Source organism: Puma concolor, chromosome E4 (assembly GCF_028749965.1).
Source record: "Puma concolor isolate L17-30 chromosome E4, mPumCon1.1.hap2, whole genome shotgun sequence".
Lineage (NCBI taxonomy): Eukaryota > Metazoa > Chordata > Mammalia > Carnivora > Felidae > Puma > Puma concolor.
The window spans coordinates 5,667,861-5,694,997 of record NC_141683.1 but is presented as its reverse complement, the minus strand read 5'-3'; the positions used below and the strand labels follow the sequence as shown (position 1 = coordinate 5,694,997).

General features: G+C 51.4%; 1 protein-coding gene across 1 annotated transcript; it reads right to left on the bottom strand.

The window, feature by feature from the left end:
- Positions 1-1,543: 1,543 nt before the first annotated feature.
- Positions 1,544-26,633, bottom strand: PCP4L1 (Purkinje cell protein 4 like 1). The gene is made up of 3 exons (XM_086693108.1): positions 26,387-26,633; positions 3,439-3,493; positions 1,544-2,594 (listed from the first exon to the last, which is right to left on the bottom strand). Exons 1-3 carry the CDS (start codon positions 26,393-26,395, stop codon positions 2,452-2,454), a joined length of 207 nt encoding a protein of 68 aa, XP_086549234.1. The 5' UTR covers positions 26,396-26,633; the 3' UTR covers positions 1,544-2,451.
- Positions 26,634-27,137: the final 504 nt, after the last annotated feature.

The following is a 27,137-nucleotide window of genomic DNA, read 5'->3' as shown; positions in this document are numbered from 1 at the left end:
CTGGCTTTGGGGAGAGGTCGGGGAAGACGAGGAGGCCAGCGGCTCACTGGACAGCGATTCCAGGGAGGGCTGGGTCTCAGGGACCGGGAACAGCAGGGGCAAAGACGATGCCAGGAGCCACTGCCCCCCACAAAGGATCCCGGAAATAAAGGAACCACAGCAAGGGCAAGGGGGGCAGAAGTGGGCGGGGAGGGCGGCCCCCCCAAAGAGGGCGGAGTAAGAGAGGACAGTGGGAAGGCTGCCTCCATCCCGGGCAAGGTCAAGGAGAGGTCAAGAGTCCCACCCAGCAAGGACACCAAGTCCCTCTAAGTAGCTGGTCCCGGGAAGCTGGAGCCTTGTCCGTTCCGCTGCAGGAATTTCTCGCAAAACCTTCGCCTTCGAGTCTGGGCTTTGGGAACGTCCTCCGAAGGTTCCCCTGCTCAGATCCCTGAACCTCTTGCACTTTGGGCAGGGCTCCCCTCCCGGCTCTATCACCGCTCCCTGCACCCCTCCCTACACGGCCAAAAACGCGCCAAGAGGCATGTCCGGGAACGAGGTGCGGTAACTGAATTTGCTTTCTTCCTTGACTGTTTTCTGCCTGTCTCTACGAGCGGGGCTCGAAGTCACAAACCGTGAGATCATCACCTGAGCTGAAGTCGGCCGCTTAACCGACTGGGCCCCCCGGGCGCCCCAAGCTTCTGTATTCTGGACTCAAGAAAGGGGAGATGAGGGGCGCCTGGGTGGCTCAGTCGGTTAAGCGTCCGACTTCAGCCAGGTCACGATCTCGCGATCCGTGAGTTCGAGCCCCGCGTCGGGCTCTGGGCTGATGGCTCAGAGCCTGGAGCCTGTTTCCGATTCTGTGTCTCCCTCTCTCTCTGCCCCTCCCCCGTTCATGCTCTGCCTCTCTCTGTCCCAAAAATAAATAAACGTTGAAAAAAAAAATTAAAAAAAAAAAAAGGGGAGATGAATACTAAGTGAACAGGGTGTGTGAGATCGAGCCCTCCTGGCTTGACCTTCAGGCACGCAGCTTCTGGTTTCAGCGTGTAGAGGTTAATTCTCAGCAGTGCGAGCCCGCTTCAGCGCCATCACTTTATTTAATTCATGGTTTGGAATCTGCAGCACGACAGCGGTGGTCTCTCCTGAGCCAGAGCCTTCCTCTCCGGCCCCTAAGTTAGACACACAATGGGAGGGAGGGGGGATGTGGGAGGGACAGCAAGGGTAGGTCACCTGGGGATGGGCAGCAAGGAAGGCTTGTTCTCCCAGGGATAGACCCCAAGTGTGCTCTGAGCCGGAAGGCGACAGGGAGGGAGGCGAGCACCCTGCAGGTGTGCACGGGGGTGGTGACAGCAGCAGAGGAAGAGCCGGTGTGGGCGGCGAATCAAGGTGAGGGCGAGGTCAGGTGGAAGAAGGCGGGGGAGGGGGGCTCAGTCTAATTGCTCAGGCAGCATTGACTTCCTGTGCCATCGCGCATAATGCTTGTGTCTTCTCCATCACCAATCCCCACGCCCCCAGGCCAGCTCAGGCTCGCACCCACATCCCCTCCAAGAAAAGACAGAAGTGGAGGTCGAATGACCCCACTGGAGGGTTTGTTTTTTTCTTTAATCATCATTAAACATGCTAAAATCACACAGCGGGGCTATGTCACTTCCGCTCGGACTCCACGGCGGGGTAGGTGGGGACTCCAGGGGTCACTTGGTTTGGCCGCCTTCAGGGATGGCCAGATGTGGGAGGTTAGAGGTAGGCAGGTTAGCAAAGTCCCGGAAATCCTTCCTCTGGGTACACATCTACCAGCAGTAGTCTCCAGAAGGCCCCCCTCCCCCACACTCCTGTCCTCTCCAGATCGGCTCCCTGCCCTTGACCCTCGAAACCCGCTCTGCCTCTGCCTCTTATGGTCGCAGACTGGATGATGAAGGGTCCCTTCCTGGGAACTCCTCTACTCGGCATGCAATAACGTGGAAGGTGCTTGATTTGGGTCCCCCTGGGGGGGGGGGGGCTCCAGTCCCCACTGTCACCCAGGTCCTAAGAGGGTGGGTGGATGTGGTGGCCCAGACGGATGTGAGCGGCAAAACCCGTTACCTGAAGTGTGAATGTTGTAGCTGGCAGAACGGTGCTGGTGCCCCCCCCTCGGCGCCCTGCTCTGAAGGCTTTCCCCTCCCTCCCACGCTGGCGGGGGCCCCTGTCTCAGCCTCAAAGCCTCTTGCCCCTCAACCTCACAGGCGAGGCACAGGTACCGACCAAGGAGGCTTATCCTGAGGAGAAACCGGTCCACCTCAGTCAGGTGGCTGCCAACTGGGTTCTCCATCTTCCCCATGTTCCTCGTGCTTCCGCTGCTGCGATGGCTGGAGGGGGCGATCAGAGAAAATAATATCTAAAGGTCGAACTTGCCTCCACAAGAGGCGAGAGGGACACACAGGAGTGGGAACTGTGGAGGAGGGGAGAGAAGGGAGAGGGGGGGAGGGCAAGCCTGGTTATTCAGGGGCTAGGATCCTTTTTCCTTTTCTGGAATCTCCGGAACTTGCCCTGAATGGCAAGGGCGGCCTTCTCTGTTTCCGGTGCTGTCAGATCAATATCAATCTCCTCTTCCTCCTCAGCCTTCTTGGCACTGTTGGCCTTCCCTGCAGGGGGTTGAGAGACTCATAAATGGGTACACGGGCATTGCCCCCGCCCCTTTCTCCAGGCCCCCAAATGCAGCGGTTAGGGTCCACTTCCTGCTGGGCTCTGTGGGGTTCTCCAGTCTTTGCTAGGACTAAGGACGCCCGGTAAGTCTCCTGCAAACTTGAGTCAGGGGACGGAGGCTGAGAGCTCTCTCTAGCTACGTAGGAGCTTTGCTGCTCTTAGACCAAGATGGCAAATGTCTTCTGTCACCACTCATTCCTAAAGCCCGCACTTCATACCCAGAGCATGTTCACTGTCCCCAGCTTGTTCTCAATTTCTCATTGACACAGTGGCCCGATTACCTGGCGAGTTTCTTCCTCTCACAGTGCCTGTTCCCAAGCACTCCCGAGCCAGTTTCTAAAATCAAAGAGGCAGGGCGCCTGGGTGGCGCAGTCGGTTAAGCGTCCGACTTCAGCCAGGTCACGATCTCGCGGTCCGTGAGTTCGAGCCCCGCGTCGGGCTCTGGGCTGATGGCTCAGAGCCTGGAGCCTGTTTCCGATTCTGTGTCTCCCTCTCTCTCTGCCCCTCCCCCGTTCATGCTCTGTCTCTCTCTGTCCCCCCCCAAAAAAATAAATAAACAAACAAAAATAAATAAATAAAAAAAATAAAATCAAAGAGGCAATGCCGGTAGGTTTCCTTCTGAGGAAAAAGCGGAAGGAGTTCTAACCTAGCGCTTTGTTTCACTTATCCACGTTCCTATTCCGATCACGTCTGACTCCGGGAGCTTCCAGACTTACAGCCCTACCCGTCTTCATGTCCGTGTATCTACCCGCTCTACAGATCGCCTAGCCCAACCCCACTCACCCTTTTCCTCTGGGCCAGGTGCCTGGTTGGTTGCTGGGGACGTTTTGGTATTAAGCTGGAAAAGACAAATCAGAATGTTAGATATTCACAGAAGCACTAAGGTGCCATCCCCTCAGACTCCTTATCAACACTTTGAGGTCCTCCTACCAAGCACTTTCCCCTAGGCTTTTGTTTTTGTTTTTTCAACGTTTATTTATTTTGGGGACAGAGAGAGACAGAGCATGAACGGGGGAGGGGCAGAGAGAGAGGGAGACACAGAATCGGAAACAGGCTCCAGGCTCTGAGCCATCAGCCCAGAGCCCGACGCGGGGCTCGAACTCCCGGACCGCGAGATCGTGACCTGGCTGAAGTCGGACGCTTAACCGACTGCGCCACCCAGGCGCCCCTCCCCTAGGCTTTTGAAGAAGCGGGTCTCAAGATCGAGAGAGGGAGAAAAGTCGTCAAAACTCGTTCAACAAGTATTTATTGGCGCTAGGGAAGTCGTAGAGGACAAAACAGACTAGCTCTGTGCTCACGGGGTTCACATCCTAGTGCACAGATAGACCTACTACACTAGTATGCTAAGTGGTCATAGGTGCTGTAGACAGAAGACAGGCAGAGGGGTAGTGAGGGCTGGGGTGGGAATGGAGAAACACGGTTGTGCGCAGAGTGGTCGGGAAAGTCCTCTCTGAAAGTAGCATTTGAGCCAAGAGCTGAAGGAGATAAGGGACCCTCCAATGGCTGTGGAGTGGAAGTGAGATGAGCCGTCAAGAGGAGGGAAGCAAAAGAAAGGGGGGTGGAGACAAGAACAGAGAGGGAGAGAGAGTCCCAAGCAGGCTCCACGCTGTCAGCCCAGAGCCCTTATGCGGGGTTCGATCCCACAAACTGTGAGATCATGGCCTGAGCCGAAATCAAGAGTCAGACGCTTAACTGACTGAGCCACCCAGGCGCCCACGCCTTGGGAGCCTTCTTAAGGATTTTCACTTTTATAGGTGAGATGAGAAGGCACAAAGGGGCACGTGGGAGGAAGCAGGAAAACCTGGGGGGGGGGGGGTGGTTCCTGCAGAAAATGAGGCAAGAGATAGGGGTAGCTTGGGTCAGGGTGGTGAGGAGTTCGATCCCAGGTATATTTTCATGTTATGACCCAAGGGATCGGTTGATTGGATGAGTGGCCTTCTGAGAAAGGGGTCAAGGATGACTCCAGAGTGTGTGGCCTGAAGAAGTGAGGAAAATGGAGTTGTCATTTCCCACAGTGGAGAAGGCGGCAGGAGGAGCAGATTTCAGGAAAAGGGTCAGGAGCTTGTGTTCGGACAAGTCCAAGAGGTCTACTAATTACTCAAGTGGAGATTCTTCTACGAGCTGCTGGATGTCCAAGAGGAGGACCTAGCCCAGAGGTATAAACTGGGCAGTTGTTAAACATATGGGTGACATTTAAAGCCGTCAGGGGCGCCTGGGTGGCTCAGTCGGTTGAGCATCCGGCTTCGGCTCAGGTCATGATCTCACAGTTTGTGGGTTCGAGCCCCGCATCGGGCTCTGTGCTGACAGCTTAGAGCCTGGAGCCTGCTTCGAATTCCGTGTCTCCCTCTCTCTCTCCCTCAAAAATAAATAAAAACATTAAAAAAAATTTTTTTAAAGCTGTCAGACTGCATGAGAGCACCATCAGATAAAGAGAACACAGTCAAAGCCCGGGACATTCCAGTGATTTGAGGTTGTAGAACTAAGGAAAAATCAGCAAGGGAAATTGAGAAGAAGTCAGGTAGGAGAAAAGCCGAGAGATTATAGTAATTTAGAAGGCCTGTGAAGAAACTATTTCACGCAGGAGAGAGTGATGAACCGTGTCCAAGTCTGCAGGCCAGCCAAGTAAGATGAAGACGGGGGCTGACCTGGTGACCCTGACAAGAGGGTCACAGTGGAGGAAGGGAGCAGACGTCTGGTTATAGTGGGTGCGTGAAAGAAATGGAGGAGAGATTGAGGCAGCAAATGCAGAAGGCGTTGCAAAAAAATGGGGATGGGGGTGTGTGGTTTGAGGGGGATACGGCTCACGAGAAGATTTGCCTTAAGATGGCAGAAATGACAGAATGTGTTTTTATGAAAATAATTCGGTAGAGAAGGACACACTACAGTATTACAAGAGCCTCACTGCTGGAGAAGGAGAAAGGCGGTGAGATCTAGTGCGTAAGTAGAGGTGGCCCTGAACAGGGGGTGAACTGGAGGGAAGGCAGAGCTTACGGGTCCAGAGGCAACACGTGGGAACATTTGCAAGGTCTCTTCTCACTGCTTCTGGGTTTTCTTTTTAAGTTTATTTATGTATTTATTGGAGAGAGAGAGAGAGAGAGAGAGAGAGGGAGAGAGAATCCCAAGCGGCTGATGGCTCACCTGACACGGGGCTCGATCTCACGAACCGCGAGACCATGACCTGAGCCAAAATCAAGAATCGGACACTTAACCAACTGAACCATCCAGGTGCCTCTCATTGCGTCTGTTTTTGAAGTAAAACAGGTAACATGGTCATCATCCAAGAGGAGGAGGGAAGAGGTACTGAAGGAAGGAAGTGGGGAAAGAAGGTATGAGATACTCATCCAGGGGAGCAGGAAAGTGACTGAAGTAGGAAACAGTAACAGCATTGCTGGGAAGCACCGGGGCCCCTCCGAAGGCCAAGGACATGAATTTGAAATAAGATTAGTCAACGATACGTGTGCTCTTCTCTGGCCTTTCTGCCCAGATGGAGAGTTGAATTCAAAATAATAGTAATTCCCCTTCCTCAGAATTATGTCACCGGGGCTGCTTCATCTGGACATTCCTATCGCAAGGTACAATTCATCTTGAGACAGAGGCATGCCTGTGGGCTCCTGGGTACCCTTGGAGTCTGTGGGCTCATTTCCAAATCGAATACCTGATATTTCCCGAAATACAGGAACCGAGTGCTTTCACGAAGGTTCTGCCATCTCATCCGTAGGCTAGCTCAGTGGAGTCTCCAGTATTATCCCTCATGTTAGCAAATGCAAACCTTTGCTGAATGACTGCCAGATGGAAGGGCCCTGCTTTAAGAGCGGATAGAAAGAACCCAGTGTATGGCACGTACATTATGCCATTTATACCCTATTTTGATGAATATTTATCAACCACTTACTGCTGCTTGATTCTACGCCCTGATGGAGTATAGAAGAAACACAAGATTCATTTATTCAAGAAACGTATCGCTGCCTAATACATGCCAAGCATCATTCTAGACACTGGGGATGAAGCGGTGAGCAAAAATAAAGTTCCCGAACTCATTAAACACTTATGACGTGTTCCAAGAAGGAAAATGAAGTGGCGTATCTAGGAAGGGCTCTCTGATGAGTGACATTTGAGCAGAAGTTTGAATGACATATAAAAACAAGCCATGTGAACGTGTGGGAGAGAACCTTCCAGGCGGGTGAAACATCAGGTGGAAAGTCCCCGAGGCAGGTTCTGTGCCTTCTGTGTTCAAGGAAGAGTAAGAAAACCAGCATGGCTGGAGCCGAGTGAATGAGGGAGAGTGTAGAAGAAACTGAGCTGGGTGGGGAGCCAGAATATGAATATCTCTGGACCAGAGCAAAGGCTTTGGATTTTTTTTTTTTTTTTCAGTTGATGGAAAGGCATTACAAAGTTCGGGGCGCAGGGAACCATGGCCTGATATATTTTTAAAGAATCACTTTGCTGCTCAGAGAACAGGCCCTAGAGAGGCAAGAGAGAAACCAGGGGAAAGAATTATGAGGACGATAAGCCAGTGAGTGGAGAAGCCAGATCATGGGGGTTTGGAAGAGGGCTGGAGGTGACGAGAAGTATTCAGACTGGAGACAATTTTCATGGTAGGATCCATGGGACCTTTTGATGGATGTGTGTGTAACGATAGCTCTTTCAAAGAGCTCTGCTTTAAGAGCAGCAGAGAAGTTTGACGGAAGGTGGGGAAGAATGCGGAGTCGTGGGAGAGTGTTTCAGCAAGTGAGTTGAGAAGGAAAATTTGATGATGCAGAAGAGAGAGAGCATAGTCGCTAGAACGGTGCCTTGAACAGGCGAAAGGAAACGGACCTAGCACACAAGGAGAGGGGTTGGCCTCAGAGATATAGACAGTCCATCCATAATACAGGAATGAAGGCAACCAACATGGGTACGGAGGCAAGCAGGACGGTACCTGTAATGGGACTTCGTGAAAGTTCTCTTCTGATTGCTTCCATTTCCTCGGTTAAACAAGAAGCACAGTTGTCAGCTAAGAGCGAAGAAGGGCCACAAGGCAGTAAAGGTTTGAGGAGAAAAGAGAAGGAGTGACATAACCACGTAAGAAAGTAAGAGAACGAATAATGAGATGTGGTAGGGTCACCACGCAGCACTAAGGGCCCACTTGAGGTTAATGGACACGGATTTAAAATGAAACCAATTCAGATAGTGTCCCCAGCTTCCAGGCTGAGTGAAGAGCACCCAAACGGTATTTACTGAGAACTTCCTGAGTGCCAAACATGATCTCATTGGATCCTCTGAAATTTCTGAGGAGTCATCCCTATTTTATAGTTGAGGAAACAGGCTTAGAGAAGTTAAAGGTCTTGTCCAAGGTCAACCCACACTGCTAGGAAACAGTGGAACTGGCTTTGGGACCCAGAGTGGCAGACTCCACGTTCAATCCACGTTCAACCACCAGGCTCTGCTGTTTCCACAGGATGGAATATTGTCACACGCTGGCCCAAATATGCCAATATGCTAACATCGACCGAATCTGGGTGAAAAGCACATAGATGCACACTGAACTGTTCTTTCAACTCTGATAATTTTTTCTAACAAAAAGCTAGGGGGAAATAAGAAAATCATAATTTGAAGTAAAACAAAAATTACTAAGACATGTTTTAAAAGTAGGCTATAAATTGGTATGGTCCAATTTTTGTAAAAGATATAGACCGCTGGGGCGCCTGGGTGGCTCGGTCGGTTGAGCGTCCGACTTTGGCTCAGGTCATGATCTCACGGTACGTGGGTTCGAGCCCCGCGTTGGGCTCTGTGCTGATGGCTCGGAGCCTAGAGCCTGCTTCACATTCCGTGTCTCCCTCTCTCTCTGTCCCCTCCCCCACTCACACTCTGTCTCTTTCTCTCTCAAAAATAAAACATTAAAAAAATTTTTTTAAAGATATAGACTGCTTATCTATCTATCCATTTCAATTTACAAATCTGAAAGAAGGGCTCCCGGCTGCCTCAGTTGAAGGAGCATGCAACTCTTGATCTCAGGGTCAGCAGTTCAAGCCCCACGTTGGGTGTAGAGATTACTTAGAAATAAAATCTGAAAAAATTAAAAAATGATAATAGGGTGCCTGGGTGACTCAGTCAGTTATGTGTCTGATTCTTGATTTTGGCTCAGGTCGTGATGCCAGGGTCGTGGGATTGAGCCCTGAATTAGATTCTGTGCTGGGTGTGGAACCTGCTTAAGATTCTCTCTCTCTCTCTCTCTCTCTCTCTCCCTCTGCCCCTCTCCTATTTGTGTTCCCTCTCTCCACCTGGGGGGTTCAGTTGGTCAGGCATCCGACTTCGGCTCAGGTCATGATCTCACTGCTTATGAGTTCAAGCCCTGTGTTGGGCTGTGTGCTGACAGCTCAGAGCCTGGAGCCTGCTTCGGATTCTGTGTCTCCCTCTTTCTCTACTGCTCCCCCCACTCATGCTCTGTCTCTCTCTCTCTCAAAAGATGAATAAATGCTTAAAAAATTTTAATAATAATGAATAAAAATCATAAAAATCTGGAAGAACATTCACAAAAGTGTTCTTGAAACTCTACAGAATTCCTGCTAGTTCCCCTTTCATTTTTTTTTTAATGTTTTTTTTCAACGTTTTTATTTATTTTTGGGACAGAGAGAGACAGAGCATGAACGGGGGAGGGGCAGAGAGAGAGGGAGACACAGAATCGGAAACAGGCTCCAGGCTCCGAGCCATCAGCCCAGAGCCTGACGCAGGGCTCGAACTCACGGGCCGCGAGATCGTGACCTGAGTTGAAGTCGGACGCTTAACCGACTGCGCCACCAGGTGCCCCCCTTTCATTTTGTTTTTAAGTTTATTTATTTATTTGAGAGAGAGAGAGCACAAGCAGGGGAGGGTCAGAGAGAGAGGGAGAGAGAATCCCAAGCAGGTTCAGTGCAGTCAACATGGAGGCAGACACGGGGCTCGAACCCGCAAACTGTGAGATCATGACCTGAGCCGAAATCAAGAGCCTGACACTTAACTGGCTGAGCCCCCAGGCGCCCCTGTTTTGTTTTGTTTTTTAAGTAAGCTCCATGTCCACCACGGGGCTTGAACTCAACTCACGACCCTGAGGTCAAGAGTCATGTGCTCTACTGACTGAGCCAGCCAGGGACTCCTTGGCTAGTCCCCCTTTGACCAAAAGAAAGGGCCCATGAAAAGAAACGTTGTTTCTGAGACTCTTGGGGGACCAGCCAGTCATTGCTTTCTTTCCCCATGATTTTCCTGTGGTCAAATTTATTTTTCATTTCCGTATCTTTTTGCACACGATCAATATAATGGCCCAGTAGTTGCCTACGTGACACGTTGCCCTCTGGTACGCCGTCATCACGAGCGGTTTGTCCACACTGCAAAAGCAGGGTAGGGACGGTAACAGGATAACAGTCAATAGTCCAGGCAAGAGGGTCATGGGTCAAGAGGCGAGTGCATGACCTCCCAGTTCAAATCCTACTTTCTCTATCGCCAGCAAATCCCCGGCTCTGATCCTTGCTTTAACTGTTATCCCTCTGACTCTAAGCCTGTTCCCTTAGAGTTCTCTCACCCTAGCGCCTCCCCCTTTGGAGGACAGTCAGGGCCCAATGTTGAACATCTCTCCTCAGATGGCTAGCTCTTCCTCTAATGTGCTTCTCATCCTGGCTACTCTTGAACTTCCTCTGAGCGGGAATAAGTGTGGGGACGGACCCACACCGGCCACTGCTTCCCCTCTGCCCTGCCCTGCCTCAGTCTCTCCGGAGATGACCGACCCTGGGACGCGGCCGTGGCTCAGCTGCGGTCTGGTCCCCCAGGGGTTCCCGGCTCCGTGCAGCTTCAATTCATGAGGGGTCACCGGGGAGACCAGGAGAGGGTGCTTGCTCTAAGGAGGAGAAAGGCCCTATCACTCCCAACGCCCCCCTCGAACCTTCCGCTGAGAAGCAGGGTGCTGAGTCTCCCACCTCCTGGCCTCCTCCCTCGGCCCTTTCCAGCCAGTTCTCAAAATAGCCGCTCTGAACACTGGATTTCTCGACTTCGCTTTTTGGGATTTGCTGAGGTTGGGGGGTGGGGGCAGTTAGATCGCAGGTTGTCAGCTCCCCCACTCCATACGGTACTTGGCCCTTTCCTGCTCCCTGGTCTCTGCCCCAACTCCCCTGTTTGTTCTCCAGAATCCCAGCAATTTTCGATGAATCAAGGTCCCCTGCAAGCAGGGTGACTAACTGCATTTCAGATAAACCAGGGAGGCGTGGCGGGGAGGGGGAGGGGTCCACTCTGGGTGAACCAGAAACCACATGCTCTGTAAGAGTCTCTCTCCCAAGAACTCACATCTGCTAAGCCACAAGAGCTGTGACAGGTGAGCGTTTCTCAGCCTCTGCCCACCTCACATCCCGGCCAGGGATGCGCGACAAACTCTCGGGTGGTCTTCTCTTTCTTTCAATCCTGAGTTCTTCCGACCAGTAACGGCAATGAAACGGTTTAGCGAATCCTCTCCCTTACAGGACCCAGCAGGAGAACGAGGAGAGATCGAGGACCGCATCACGTCACCCTGCCTTACTGGTCGTCACATATGTCATACCTACTCTGTGTCAGTCACCTTTCTACACACGTTATGAGCATGGACACGAGGGGTCTTATGACAGCCCTACCAGATGGCTACTGTTGCCCTTCTCATTTCACAGAGAAGGAAACTGAGGTCAAGAGAGTGACTTGCCTACGGGCACCCAGCTAAGAAGTAGCAAAGAGATCCAGACAGTCTGACTCCAGAGTCCAGGCTTTCGAACACCACGCCGTGAACGCCACTGTCCCCTCTCTAGCCAAGGAAGGAAAGTGGGAGGGAAAATCCTAATCATTCCCACAGGCAGCCATAGTCAAGGTCAGTCTCTCAATCCGCGGGCCCCACCAACTTTCTTCACGTACTCTCCACAGGGAACATAGGGAACAGTATCATGTCCTCCCATCGTGGGGAAATCTTTATTTTTATTTTCTTTAAGTTTATTTATTTTGAGGCGGGGAGAGGCAGAGAGAGAGAATCCCAAGCAGGCTCCGCACCGGCCAATACGGGGCTCGAACTCACGAAACGTGAGCTCGTGACCCGAGCTGAAATCAAGAGGTGGACGCCTAACCACTGAGCCACCCAGGCGCGTCCCCCCACCCCCCCCCCCCCCCTACTGTGGGGAAATCTTACTACGCAACCTGCTCCCAGAGCGTGCATACTGACTCAGGTTCCAGCCCTGCCAGTTGACCTGACCACCCCGATTCTGGCTTTTATCTCAGCGTGTGCTCCGTGGGCCACCTGACACACAGCAGGCTGACCTCTGGGGGACAGCTATAACCCGACGCACGCTCTCTACTCACGGTGACGCTGTGAAGCGGACCCTTCAGATGCCGAGAATTCCACGTGTGGGGCCATCGCCCTGGTTTCCGTCTCGAAGGACTCCCTCGCCTACATTCAGTCCGCGATTCTGTGTTTCCGGTGCGCTTAGAGCTGGGTTCGGCTCAGCCTCCGTGCCCACACCAGGACGAAATGTTTCTCACTTCTCAACATGCACCAAACGCTAATTAGCAACTGTGAGGCCGCCAACTCTCGCCTTTCCCCAGAGGGTCCCACTTCTTTCCTTGCCTACCTCCCTGCACTTCTCTTCCCCTCACCTCTGGGCCTGACCTACTCCCAAGTTCCATTCTATCACGTTGGCGGTAGCTGCCAAGTTCCCCACGAGTATATTCTGGTTTCCTCTGCAGTTCAAAGCTGTGGGCCCTCCCTTCCCCTGGGGAAGGAGGAAAAGGAGAGGCCAGGCCTGTCAGCTTAGGGGTCTTGGGGCTCTGAGACCGCAGAGAGGATTCTGCCAAGGCAACAGCCTCCCTTTCCCAGTGTGATACCTCCTCCCGGGGCATTCATTACCATTCAGATGAATCCCGATTCTTCCATTTAGCGTCCTCCTTTCTCCTTCTCGGGAGTCTTTACGCTTAACTCCCCTCACTCTCCTATATATAAAAACTCTCCCTGTCTTTAAAAAAGGGGTAAAAAAGGGGCGCCTGGGTGGCGCAGTCGGTTAAGCGTCCGACTTCAGCCAGGTCACGATCTCGCGGTCCGTGAGTTCGAGCCCCGCGTCGGGCTCTGCGCTGACAGCTCGGAGCCTGGAGCCTGTTTCCGATTCTGTGTCTCCCTCTCTCTCTGCCCCTCCCCCGTTCATGCTCTGTCTCTGTCCAAAAAAATAAATAAACGTTAAAAAAAAAATAAAAAAAAAAGGGGTAAAAAAGACTTCCTCGAGCTGAATTCTTTTTTCAACTACCATTAGAGGGAAAAGCAGCAGGTCTAGGACCATGCCTGGAGGAACCCCAATACTCAAAGGTTAGAGGGATCTTTTCAACAAATACAAATATTGCAAAAAAAAAAAAAAAAACCGAAAAACAAAAAAACCTCCATCTGTACCTTGCACTTCAGACAAAAATTAACTCCAAGCGCACATAAAGCCTAAAACTATAAGACTTCTAGAAGAGAATATAGGGGAAAAAATCCTTCCAACCTTGGGGTAGGCAAACATTTCTTAGATATACCACAGGTAAAATCCATAAGAGAAAAAAATTATAAATTGGACTTCGTCAAAAGTAAGAACTGCTCTCTGAAGGGCGCCTGGGGGGCTCAGTGGGTTAAGCGTCCGACTTCAGCTCAGGTCATGATCTCACGGTTTGTGGATTCAAGTCCCCGGTCAGGCTCTGCGCTGACAGCTCAGAGCCTGGAGCCTGTTTCAGATTCTGTCTCCCTCTCTGTCTGCCCTTTGCCTGCTTGTGTTCTCTCTCTCTCTCTCTCTCTCTCTGTCTCTCAAAAATAAATAAATAAAACATTAAAACAAAAAAAGTGAGAACTGCTCTTAGAAAGACACTCCTGGGGCGCCTGGGTGGCGCAGTCGGTTAAGCGTCCGACTTCAGCCAGGTCACGATCTCACGGTCCGTGAGTTCGAGCCCCACGTCGGGCTCTGGGCTGATGGCTCAGAGCCTGGAGCCTGTTTCCGATTCTGTGTCTCCCTCTCTCTCTGCCCCTCACCCGTTCATGCTCTGTCTCTCTCTGTCCCAAAAATAAATAAACGTTGAAAAAAAAAATTAAAAAAAAAAAAAGAAAGACACTCCTAAGAGACTGTAGAGGCAAGCCACAGATTAGGAGAAAATGTCTGCAAATCACACGTCTGACAAACGCCTTATATCCCACATACATAAACAACTTTCAAATCTCGGTAACGTGAACGCAATTTGTAAACACGGGCAAGATATTTGGACGCTTTGCCAAAGAAGACACATGGGTGACAGATGAGCACAGGAGAAGATACATAACATCATTAGCCGTTTGGGGAATTCAAATTATAACCCCACCGAGGTACCATCACACGCCACTACTCTCGTGGTTTTTTCGTTTTGTTTGTTCTAACCACACGGCGTGCTGGCAAAGACCCAGAGCGCCTGGAACGCTGTCTACTGTTGCTGGGAATGCAAAATGGCGCGGCCACTTGGTGGTTTCTCAGGCACCGTCACTGCTGACCCCAGCAATCCCCCTCCTACGGATTTTCCCCAGTGAGATGAAAACCCCTACACATACACCTGGAAGCGAATGCCTGTAACAGCCCTAATTGTCATCACCAAAAACTGGAAGCAGCCCTCATGTCCCTCACGTGGGGAAGGGATAAACGAAGCGTGGTCCGTCCGTGCGCTGCGATACTACTCAGCAGTTAAAAGAAGGCATAAACCACTGATACAACGATATGCATGATGGATGAACCTCAAATTCATTAGGCTAGGGGGCGCCTGGCCGGCTCAGTCCATAGAGTATGTGACTACTGATCTCACAGTCTTGTGTTCAAGTTGGGCGTAGAGCTCACTTAAAAAAAAAAAAAAAAAAAAAAAAGGGGCGCCTGGGTGGCGCAGTCGGTTAAGCGTCCGACTTCAGCCAGGTCACGATCTCCCGGTCCGTGAGTTCGAGCCCCGCGTCAGGCTCTGGGCTGATGGCTCAGAGCCTGGACCCTGTTTCCGATTCTGTGTCTCCCCCTCTTTCTGCCCTTCCCCCGTTCATGCTCTGTCTCTCTCTGTCCCAAAAATAAATAAACATTAAAAAAAAAAAAAAAAGCATTAGGCTAAGTGAAAGAAACCAGTCCCAAAAATCTACATATACATAGTATGATTCTAACGATATGACATTTCTTGTAAGGGCAAAACTATAGGGAACACAGAAAGATCATCTCAGTGGGGGCTGAGGTCACAGGAGGGGTGGTGACAAAGGGGAAGGAGGGATCTGGCGATGATGAAACTGACCCGTATCTTGATTGTGGTGGTGGTTTCATGACCACATGTGTTTGTCAAGATTCACAGACCTACACACTGATAAGGGTCCATTTTACTGTGTAGAAATTTTATGTTAATGTCTTCAGTGTGGAAAAAGGTTAAGGGGAGGTCAAGAAGCTAGCAACGACTGAGAAGGAGCACTTAGAAAGGCAGGGTAGTAGGGGGCACCTGGGTGGCTCACTCGGTTAAGCGTCCGACTTCGGCTCAGGTCATGATCTCACGGTTCGTGGGTTCGAGTCCCGTGTCGGGCTCTATGCTGACGGCTCAGAGCCTGGAGCCTGCTTCGGATTCCGTGTCTCCCTCTCTCTCTGCCCCTCCCCTGCTCGCATTCTGTCTCTCTCTCTCTCTCTCAAAAATAAATAAACATTAAAAAAAAAAAAAGGCAGGGTAGTAAGACAGACTGAAGGAGGGGGTGGGCCTAGGGCCTCTCACGGCTCCCCTCTTCACAGCAGGGCTCTCTGAACACTTACTGTCTCCGTCTCCTCACCTTCCAGACTCTCCAACCCATTTCAACCCCTCCTCTGCCCCTCCTACTCCAGTGAAATGACTCTTCGGACAAGCAATGACTCTATGATACCAAGTCAATGCAAAGGTGCCAACTCCATTTGGCTTGACTTGAGGCATTCGACACGCAATCGCTTCACCTTTCTCGACCCACATGCTTGCCCTGGCTCCTGGGACATCATGATTTTTCCTGGTTTTTCTCCTTTCTGGGCACTTCTGCCCAATGCTTAAGTATTGGAGACTCTCGAGGTTTGGAGCCAGACTCTCCTTCTGTTCTCTCTTCCTAGAGGATCATATCCGTACCGCTGACTTCAGTCATCATTTACGTACCGTCCCGGAGAATGGGGGTTGGCAGACTACAGTCTCCCTGACGAATCTGATCTGTAGCCCATTTGTGTAAATAAAGTTTTATAGCCACACCAATTGTTTACATGTTGTCTATGGCTCCTTGGCTCTGCATCAGCAGAGTTGAGCAGTTGCAACAGAGACCATATGGCCCACAGGGCCAAATACATTTGGTATCTGGCCCATTACAGAAAAAGTTTGCCATAGAACTGCAACAGATCTTTCTGCGATGATAGAAATGTTTTGGGTTTTTTTTTTTTTAATTTTTTTAAAAGGTTATTCGTTTTTCAGAGACAGAGAGACAGAGTGTGAGCGGGGAAGGGGCAGAGAGAGAGAGAGAGGGAGACACAGAATCGGAAGCAGGCGCCAGGCTCCGAGCTGTCAGCACAGAGCCCGACGCGGAGCTCGAACCCACGGACGGTGAGATCGTGACCTGAGCTGAAGTCGGACGCTTAACCGACTGAGCCACCCGGGCGCCCCATGATAGAAATGTTTTAGATCCGTGCGGTCTGGTATACGGCATCCACGTGGCTGTTGAGTACTTATGTAATGTGGCCAGTGCAACCGAGGAATAAAATGTATAACTTGATTTAATTCCTAAGTTAAGCGTTAGTTGTCAAGCGTTGGTTAACTTCAATAAGTTAAAGAGCGACATGTGCCTAGTGGCTGCCATTCTGAACAGTCATTCTGAACGGCCACTGCCGACTCCGATGGACATCTCTGTCCCAGAGCCCTCCTGTGGGTTTCAAAACACCTCCACCGGATGGCCTCCAGAAACCTCAAACTCTATGCATCTCAAACCGGACTCATAATCCTACTTACCCAACTTTGTCTTCTGCAAATATTCTCTATCTCATCCAGCTGCACAAGCCAGAAACCCGGAAATTGTCCCCGACGACTGTCCTTCTTTCCGTCACACTGTGTGTCCGATTCAGTGTGAACGCCTGTTAACTTTATCTCCTAAGGATTTCTCACTCCCTCCACTTCTTTCCACCGCTACTGCCCTAATGCAGTTGCTTCCTAGGTGGGCCACTGCAATAGCCCAAGTGGTTACCAATGGTCTTAGGATGAAGAATAGAACCATTACTGTGGTCAAAAGGCCCCTATATTATGCAGCCTCTGATTGCCTCAGTAACCTCATCTCTGGAACATACCTTATGCCTTCCTACCTCAGGACCTTGGCGCAGGATTCTCTTATCTTTACTCCCTTATCTAATGAATTCCTGCTTATCCTTCAGAGCTCCCCTCAAGGGGTCCTTCTTCCGGGAGGCTCTTCTTGGCTACCCAGACTTGGCCAGGGCCCTCGTTATGTTTGTTGTTGATTTATTTATTTTGAGAGCGAGAAAGAGAGAGAGAATCCCAAGCAGGCTCTGCACTGTGAGCGTGGAGCCTGACACGGGGCTCAAACCCACGAACCGTGAGATCATGACCTGAGCTGAAATCAAGAGTTGGACGCCTGCCTGAGCCCCCCAGGCGCCCCTCATTATGTTTTAATTAGCGCCCAGGATTTCCTCTTGGTAGCACTTATCACTCGTGTAACTAAATCATAATTTTGTGGTCAAATATCGAATGTACGTCCCCTCCATTTGGGTGTGAGTTCCTATGAGGTGGGGGCAGTGTCTGCCTTACTCACTACCGCACCCCCAGGGTCTAGCACAAGGCCTTTATGTACTCAGGATTTGTCATATGAACGAAAGAGTTCCCACTGTGCTCTATTTGCCACTTCATCTAGATTTCTGAATTTGTTTTCAGCTGGCTGAGGGCCTCCACTCTATAGCTAGTTCAGAGGCTGTTAAGAGTATCAGAAGCCAGGTCACAGCTTTTCCTCGAGTCGGTACGTTGTGCCCGAAAAGGAGTTGAGGACGAAGGAGAACCTGTCTGGAAGCGTATCTCCTATGGCCTGTACAACAGCTACCGTGCACTTGGCTTCCCTTCCCCCACCCTTACCACCTACCAGATTCCACTTCCTCGAAAGCAAAGTCCGTATTTACCATTTATTTGTGTGTCGCAGTAACTGCAACCTAGGCCTTGCACAGAAGAGGTACCCAACAGATATTTATGTGAACTAAAAATTTCTCAAGCCTCAAATTCCCGGAAGGAGTGCTATGGCATATTAGGTGGAGCTAGACAGATCTGGTTTCATATCCTGGGTCTGCATTGACTATCTTCAAATCCCAGTTCTGGGGCCCCTGGGTGGTTCGGTCGGTTCCTTAACCGACTTAACCTGACTTCGGCTCAGGTCATGATCTCATGGCTCCTGGGTTCAAGCCCCACGTCGGGCTCTGTGCTGACGGCTCGGAGCCTGGAGCCTGCTTCGGTTTCTGTGTCTCCCTCTCTCTCCGCCCCTCCCCTACTTGCTCGTTCACTCGCTCTCTCTGGAAAAAAAGAAAAAAAAAAATCCCAGTTCTGCCATTCCTAGCTGTGTGACATTGGGTAAATCACTTAGCCTTGCTGTGCTCAGACCTCTCACCTGCAGAAAAGAGACAGTATCTATTTTGAAGGGTGAAAAGAACAAGAGAAAATGTATGTAAAATGCCTAGCATGTATTAAAATAAATAGTATTTTGAGGTAATATAATCCTGGGTTAAATACAAGAATAGGTCAAGTTACCGGGGAATTGCCTGGTTCAAGTCCTGGAATCAAAGACTAAAGTTGCTACAGAGTTTATCTTCCCTAGAGAGAACTGAAGGCCGAAGACTATGCCAGGATTGGTCTAAGGGGACTTGAGGCTTATTCTCCAGCCACAGGACCTTCATAACGGAGCTCTTTTTACTCTAAACCAATGCTGGAAATCAAAATCTCCATCTTCCCAATGTGTGTCCCCAGAAATGCTGACGATGGCCCTAAACTCTGATAAAGGGCCCAACAATAGTCTGCGTGGACAGAAACTGTATTCTGTGCAGCAGCTGCCCAGTCCTGGGGACTCCTGGAGCCACTCCCGGGTACACAGGAAGGGGGTCCTATACGGCACCTCCATAAGTGTTCACGTTTCATTTCAAAAATTTTTTTAACGATGTTTATTTTTGAGAGACAGAGACAGAGCATTAGCAGGGTGGGGGCGGAGAGAGAGGGAGACCCACAATCCGAAGCAGGCTCCAGGCTCCGAGCTTGTCAGCACAGAGCCCGACGCGGGGCTCGAACTCACAAACCGGGAGATCATGACCTGAGCCGAAAAGCTGGACGCTTAACCGTTTAACCGACCGAGCCACCCAGGTGCCCCTGGTCACGTTTCATTTCAAAGAACTCTAGGGGCGCCTGGGTGGCTCAGTCAGTTAAGCATCAGTCTCTTGATTTTGGCTCAGGACATGATCTTCTAGTTCGTGGGTTTGAGCCCCGTGTTGGACTCTGCACTGACAGTGCGGAGCCTCCTTGGGATTCTCTCTCTCTCTCTCCCTCTCTCTCTGCCCCTACCCTGCTTATACGTGCACGCACACACTCCCTCTCTCAAAAATAAATAAATACACTTAAAAAAAAAAAACCAAACCTCTACGACACAGACACGCATTTTATTTTTTTAATCCAAACGATGATTGTGCAAATCTGTTCATTGCAAATCTGCTCAATCAGAAGGATGGCTTGTTAGTATTGTCTTGGCAAAACGCCTGAGAACAGTCAAACCGGTGGTGACTTAAGTGCTGTTTCCCTCCTGACACCACTGGGGAAAAGGTACCTTATCACTTTAGGCCTGACTCCCTCTGCCTCCTTCAAGGGCTGCGTTTCTTCCTTTCTTTGTCTTTTTCATCTGTAATGGTGTTGCCACGGCAACCACTGTCACCAGAATAGGCAAGACAGTGTCACCCCCTCTGCTCCAAGCAGCAAGTTAGAGCCAACCTTGGAGAAGGTAAACTACCCAGATTTCCCCGCACTCCTCTTCCCACTGGGCTCTTGAAAGAGGTTGTTCAGGGCACCAACAGAATTCCTCACCATACCTGGATTTGCATGATCCGGCTGGGATGCTTTGCACATGAAAACACATCGTCTACACATTCTCGTGCTGCTGGAATCGCAGAGTTCAGATGAAGAAGCACAGGTACTCAGCATCCTGCCCTACAGCCCAGGGCAGGAAACCTCAACAGGGCCTGAATCGTCAAACTCCAAAACAGGAGCCCCCAAAAGACCCCTACCCCTTCCTTGGTTTGGTATAGACATAAATCCCAGGCTCCGTAAGCTCCCCGCCTGCGTTAGGGGTGCAGAAAGGGACGGGAGACAGGAGTTCGTGCAGCTGCTTCCAAGTGGTGACAAAGAGGGTCCCCAGGGACCCTTGTACCCCTGCTGACGTATCTTCCCCCATTGCTAGATGAAGGTCGCTGCCGAAGGACTTCAGAGAGGCCCGTGGGATGTCCGGGTGCCTCTGCGAGACCCTAGCCTGCTGTTGGGAGCACTGTTGGAACCGGTTCAATTCCTTCAGTGCAGCAACCAGCTGCAGTCTTCAAACAGCCTCTGAAAGACTCGTTCAAGGTCACCCTCAAGATAACAACAGGAGAACTGGGAATTCTTACTTCAGGTCCTACACACACACATTCTTCTCCTCATATAAGGAATGTGAACCAAATATCCTGGAACCCAGATGCCTCCTAAAACAGGAACTGGACCTGAGCGGTCGGAGCTCCCGAGCCCCCCCCCCCACCGCCCTGCTCTGCCCCCGGCCCCTCAGACACCCCAGCCCTGGTGCCTGGAATAGCGTACCCCCCACCGGAGTCAGAGGCAGAACTCCTCGGGCCAGGCTAGCTCATGGTATGCGGTGAGTCAACAGCCCTGCCGTCCCCCCAGCATGGGCTGCCACAGTTTAATGAGCGGTTCTTTGCGGTGCCCTGCACACAGCTTGGAGCTGTGCCTTCTACCCCACACTGAGGGTAGGGGTGGGGGACAGCGAGCAGCGCCAGGCATCATTTATTACTGTAATCTTCAATGTGCATCCCACCCATGGCGTTAATGTCCCAAAATAGACGTATTAATCCCCCCACAGCCTACAAAGCAAACACTCAGCTGGAGGGCTTTGTGTGGGAGGGAGGCAGCACCAAGGACAACAGAGTGGGAAATGGCACCTCTTTTCCCAAGGGTGTGTGGGGGGGCGCTGCTGGGAAACCCAGGTGGGCATGCCTTCAGGAGTCAGCCTAGAATGAAGCAATGATGAGGCTTCAGGGAGGAGAATGTGACAAGGTCCAGGATTTGGGGCACCTGCTCATGGGCACCCGCAGGGATGCAGAGCTCTTGGAAAAAGGGGTTTGGGATCTGCTTCCGACTTGGCTTACTCCCTCGGGTAAAACAATTCTGGGGCAAGTCAAGGCATTTTGAGCAGCCGGTCTGGAGCATGGATTTCGAAAAGCACGCGCTTCGGATCCTGGAATCCTAGTAGGCTGCTAACGCTTACTTTGCAGGTCTAACACATTCTTCTTTCCCCCTTCTTAGACTTTTCCTCCCAAAGCCTTTGTACTACTGTTCTTGGAAGTCAAGTGGCCCAAATGAAGGGGACCTTGTTTGGTGAGCAGGTACACCAATTCTCTCGCGAGATCTTTTGTCCTGCACTGGGCCCTCCAAGTCGAAACTTCACCAGACGTCAGAGGATTGCTTTCGTTTCTTTCTTTTCAGACAGAAAACCGCTCCTTCTGGCCCTTGATGCTCTGCAGTTCCGGGAACAGATGATGGACACCAGAAACTAAGAACCCAGGAAAAGGGGGCCTCCAGGTTTCCCCTCACCGTCTCTCCTGTTAGCTTGCCTGAGCCACTTGAGCACATTCACTGCACCCATTTTCAGCGCGACTGCACATCCTGCATTAGGGACAGTCGTTGCCCTGCCTAGTATCCTACCAAAATGTACCCCGTCGATGAATATTATCTCCCGTGGATCTCTCGTCTCCCTCCACCCTCTTGCTCAGCAGGTATTAAATCACGTTGCTTAGATTTCCTGTAGAAAGTACTTGTGACCTATTCCTTAAAGGTTGCATATAAATCACAGCATTCTATGCTCGCTGGGGTAACATATTAAAGGGCTCATATGGAAAGTTCTTCTGGAATGAGCAGTCTGTGCCCTAGTCTTGGTTCTACTGTTATGTACACTTAGCTCAGCTCTAAGATAGGAAGATGGGCTCAGATGATCTTTAGGGCTTCTTAACATATCTAAAATCATATCACTAAAACGTTTGGACAGGGATGCCTGGGTGGCTCAGTCGGGTAAGCATCTGACTGTTGACCTCAGCTCAGGTCTTGCTCTCAGGGTTGTGAGTTCAAGTGCTGGGCTCCACACTGGGCATGAAGCCTAGTTACAAAAATGTTTTTTAAGTAATAAAATGTTTGGTTATTTGAGATTTTCTTGGTGAAAGATATATCTGTATTTCTATCTTGAAGATTTTTTGCAAACCAAGCTTCTTTCTTTCTTCCTTCCTTCCTTCCTTCCTTCCTTTCTCTTTCTTTCTTTCTTTCTTTCTTTCTTTCTTTCTTTCTTTCTTTCTTTCTTTCTTTCTTTCTTTCTCTTTCTTTCTTTCTTTCTTTCTTTCTTTCTTTCTTTCTTTCTTTCTTTCTTTCTAAGTTTATTTTGAGAGAGAATCCCAAGCAAGTTCTGTGCGGTCAGTGTGGAGCCCAACACAGGGCTTGAACGCACAAACTGTGAGATCATGACCTGAGCCAAAATCAAGAGTCAGCCACTCAACCAACCAAGCCACCCGAGCACCCAAAATTGTTTTCCATGAGAAAAGAAACTCATGAAGGGCAATTTGGGACTATAGAGAAACAGGAAACCGGGACAGGCATTCATAGAACCACTGCTCTGAAAGGACACTCACTCACCTGACCCTTCTTCCTCTTCTCCCCCTTCAACCCTATCTCCATCACTTGCATTCCTGAAGACCCTCCACAGACAGACAGGAAAGATGCCTCAGGTTTGCATATTTCAACTCCAGCCACATTGCTTATGGGTGCCTGCCCTTATAGAGCCGTGACATTCTACGATGCAACAGATCACAGCTGCGGCTTAGGAAAAACAGTCGTCCCAATTCCTGGCTAGAAGGTAACAGTCATCCACTTTTACCAGCGAGAGGCTCCCACTCAAGCAGCTAAAGCCAACGACCTGGATGGGTGACTGAGAAAGCAAGTTCTGGAACCAAGTTCTGATTTCCCTCGCTTTGGAAGACAGATTATTTTCAGAGGTGGGAGGGCATTCCAATATTAAGTAGCTAGCCCTTCTATTTTATATGTCCAATAGAACCGTAATAATTATAATAAAATACCGAAGAGAGAGGGAAACTTGGATTTCCTCCAAGTCCCTTCCAGGTTCCCTAACAACTGGCTCACAGAAGACAACAGAATGGTATCAGCCTGCCCAAGCTTCCGTTGTGGGGAAGGTTGCAGGCTCTGACAGATATGCACACGAACGAGAACGTGATCTCCCAAATGCGATATCCCATTCCCAGTACCTAAGACGAGAGCCAGCAGGAGGATAAAGGAGGGAGCACCAGTTCTGAGCTCTCTCCTAGCGAGGTTTAACGGATTTTTGGCCCCTGCCAGCCAAGACACAAGACAGACATTGTGAGCACAGTTCCCAGGCATCCACGACCCCCGTTTCAACAGAATGACGGCCAGACCAAGGGATCGCACCAGCTGGGCTCCTCACAGTTGAAAAATGCGACAGGATCACAGGAGAACTTGCATCTGTGCTGTAAGCAGCCGGCTACACCGTAGGAGTGTCACGAGGGGTCATGGGACAGAGCCCCCAGGGACGGCGTGCATCTCCCATTCCCATCCTTCGTTGAAACCAGCGAAAAGTTACGAAACTATAAGAGATAGAGCGTGATTCACACCAATCAAGTCCTGCCTGCAGCTGTGAATACAGCAAGCTGGAGCTGAGTCCCCTGCAGCTCCCCTGTGCATGGGTACACACACACACACACACACACACACACACACACACACACACAAGTACGTTTATGGGGGAAATGCTCTGCTGCAGTACTGAGGGACAGCAAACAGCCATGGAGGCAAAGAGGAGCTGGAGATCGTCCCCAGCAGCCCCACCGGAACCCCTGCTCCTTGGTTGCACTACGTCTGAAGACTGCTCTCCGGTCTTGGTTCTTCAGTTGAAATGGGAATCTCGTAAGGAGATCCCAAATCCTCTCGTTTCAGGCAGTTTCTCTGAAGCAAGAAAATAAACAGGTGGGGTGGGGGGGGTGAAGCTTATATAAGATTTAGGGTGCACGGGGCTTTCCTGGGCAGCCCGAGGTGGAGAGCCTTGGGGCTGCCCAGGGAGAGGTGGAGAGGTTTGGCGTCTCCCTGGAGCTCCAGAGCCCTGGGCAATACTTCCGCTTTTTATCGTCTTTTTTTTTTTTTTCCTACCAGAGGAAGAAAACAGGCCGGGTCTTGGCCTCTCAGGGAGCAGAGACCCCTTGGGGATCTGGTTCAGAAAGAGCTAGTCTCTGCGTAGACCCAGGTGGCTGCTTCTGGATTTTATAAATACTCATCCCTGAAGCCAGGCTCAGCTCCATATTAGAAGGCAGCCTTGAGAACTAAATTGCTAGTTAGAACCAGTTCACTCTGACGGCCTGGGCACCCCTGCGCACACACACAGCTAGTCCCCATCCGAGGATCCTACAGTCATCATTCTACTGAGCGAGCTCCTGAGTGAGGCTAGCCAAGTTCCGCCACCAAGTCAAGGCTTGACTTTCCCCTCACACACCAAACGGTCTTCCTGGTCACCGAAACAGCTTCATTCCTCCACCAAATGCCACCCTAAATGCCAGCCCCTGTAGCGTGCCCTACAGAGTCTGCGCACTTCCCCCCCCCAAAGCACAGGCTAACCACACATATTCATGCTGGCATAGCCTTCGGGTCACAATCTCCCAGGAGACGGCTTGAATTGCAACTTTCAGATTTAGAAACACTAGAGGGGGCCTTGAACTCCAGAGCTCACTGAAAAGAGGGCAAAGGAAACCTCTCTTCTCATATCAGGGCTGCTCACATTAGAAGCAAGAGGAAAGGGGACGCCTGGGTGGCTCAGTCGGTTAAGCATCTGACTTTGGCTCAGGTCGTGATGTCACGGTTCATGGGTTCGAGTCCCGTGCTGACAGCTCAGAGCCTGGAGCCTGTTTTGGATTCTGCGTCTCTATTCGCTCTCTGCCCCTCCCCTGCTTGCTTGTGCGCTCTCACTCAAAAATAAATATTTTTTTAAATGTTAAAAAAAAAAAAAAGAAAAAGAAGTGGAAAGAAGAGTGAACAATTTTTCTTTCCTTCTCTTTCTGAAAGGCTGCCCTGGTCACAGTCACAACTAGGTGAGGGACTTGGAGCCACTTTGGTTCATCTGCAGCCCCCAGACTAGCTGAATTTTCCAGGATAAACTCAGTGGACATAGCAACCAACACAACACAGCCGTTGGCACTAATTGGTTCCCTGGACGACAACTTTTAGTAGAGCTCCTACTAGAGATCAAGATCTAAATTGAGACCTAGGTTCCAGGGTCCTGTCCCCTCACTAACCTGGAATTCTTGAGAATTCTCGCGCTCATTTTCTGTAATATTCCAAAACAGAAACGGGGAGACAGTAACGATAGATAGCTAATGTGGATTGAGGACCTCCTCTGTGCCACTGTTCTAAGTCTTTTGCATATTATTATCTCATTTAATCACTTGAACGATCCGTATTACCCCAATTTTACAGATCAAACAACGAAGCAGAGAACGATCCAGTGACCTGCCTAAGACCACATAGCTAGGAAGTCGTAGGGCTGGGCCCTGGCATGTGGCTGAGACGCTGGATTTATCACAAGATCCTGGGTACTAGGAAAGGGGGTTGCAGAGGGCAAGCCTGCGATGCTACTTAGCCCATACTGACTTCACTTGGGAAGGGAGATCCTGGTTTTTGGATCCTCCAAATGCATTCAAACAATGGGAGAGGTCTTTCCAAGTCTCTGCTTTGACCCCCACCTAGGGACAGTGTCCTTGGAAAAGAGAAAATCCCAGTTGATGGACTGGCTCTGTCTCAGATGGATGCCACGGAGCCAGCCAGAAAGACCTAGGCTGTAACACTGCAGAGGGAGACCTCTCCGGAAGGGGACGTGGCTCCAGGAGTGGACGTGCCCCCACAACAGGGGCTTCTGAATAGCAGAACCGGTCCCTCCAATGGTTGGCTCCTGTCTGAATGGGGCGGGGGGGGGGGGGGGGGGGGATGCCACCTTCCCCAAAGGAGGGAGGTGACGCCCACAGGGGGCGAGGGCTGGGGTTGTGGCTGAATGCTACCTAAGGAGCGAGTGCAGCACAGCCTGGAGAAGGAGGGTACAGGCGAGCCTTTCTCTCCGAAGTCCGGGGAGTGCAGGGAAGCCCGAGTGACCTCGCAGCGCTAAGACAGATGCAGAGAGCGGTATCCCGAAGAGGCGACTTATCACCGCAGTCCCCCCGCCCGCCCGCCCCCCCCCCCCAAAAGCTCCATCCAAAGCGCCGGGCTGAAAGCCTCCGTCTTGCAGTCGCTTCCCAGCGCCCGGGGCGGGAGCTTCCCCGGAGGGGCAGTGGGGCGTCCCCGGAGGGCTCGGGGACTCGGGGCTGCCGCGCCCTCCCTCGCTCCCGGGTTCCCGCGCCGCGGCCTCCCCGCCGCAGGCTCGCCCGGAGCTCACCTCGCTCATCGCGGCGGCCGGACGGGGCGCGGCACGTGCAGCAGAGGCGAGGGGCCCTCGGGGCTGCGCGGGCGACGGCCGCGGGTGGCGGGGCTCGGAGGCGGGAGCCCCGGCCGACGAGCGGAGCAGAGGCTGGTGCGGGGAGGGGTGGGGGACGCTGCTCCGGAACCCGCACCCCGGCTCTCGGCGACCAGCTCCCCGCCGCCCGGTCCCCTCCCGACCCCGTCCTGTCGGAGCCGCTCCGCGCGCCTCCGCCGGGCGCTCCTTTTATAGTCGGCGCCGCACCCGCCTCCGGTCCGACCAATAGGAGCGCCTTCTGCCGCAGAGTGACGGCGCGGCGCATCCAATGGTGGCGGGCCCAGCGGTCTGCTGCATTTCCAAACTAGGGTAAGAAGGTCCGAGAGCGGGAAGGAGGGGGAGACCGTCGGGGGAAGCGAGCGCGCAAAGTGAGGTCGCGGGAGCAAAGAAGGAGGGAGAGGAGGGAGAGAGAAGGAAGGAGTGCGGGAGTTCGAGACAGCGGAGAAAGAACTGGAAGGAAATCAAGGGGGTATCCGAATGAAAGGGGTAGAGCCAAGAGTTGTTGCAGATTAAGATTTAGTCGTAGGACGGCAGTCTGATTAAGAAAAGGGAACAAAGGAGGAAGAGAGGGAGAGATAGGAGGGTGGAGAGACTCAGAGACAGAAGCAAGTGGACCGTATTCCATGGCAAAGAGCTGGGAAATTGTGAAGTGCCTGTTTGAGAATATTCTAGA

Bases quoted from the DNA above. Each gene is read 5' to 3' on its own strand.
- PCP4L1 (XM_086693108.1), bottom strand. The intron at 2,595-3,438 runs GTGAGTGGGGTT...AACCCCCTGCAG, and splicing joins ACCTGGCCCAGAGGAAAAGG to GGAAGGCCAACAGTGCCAAG.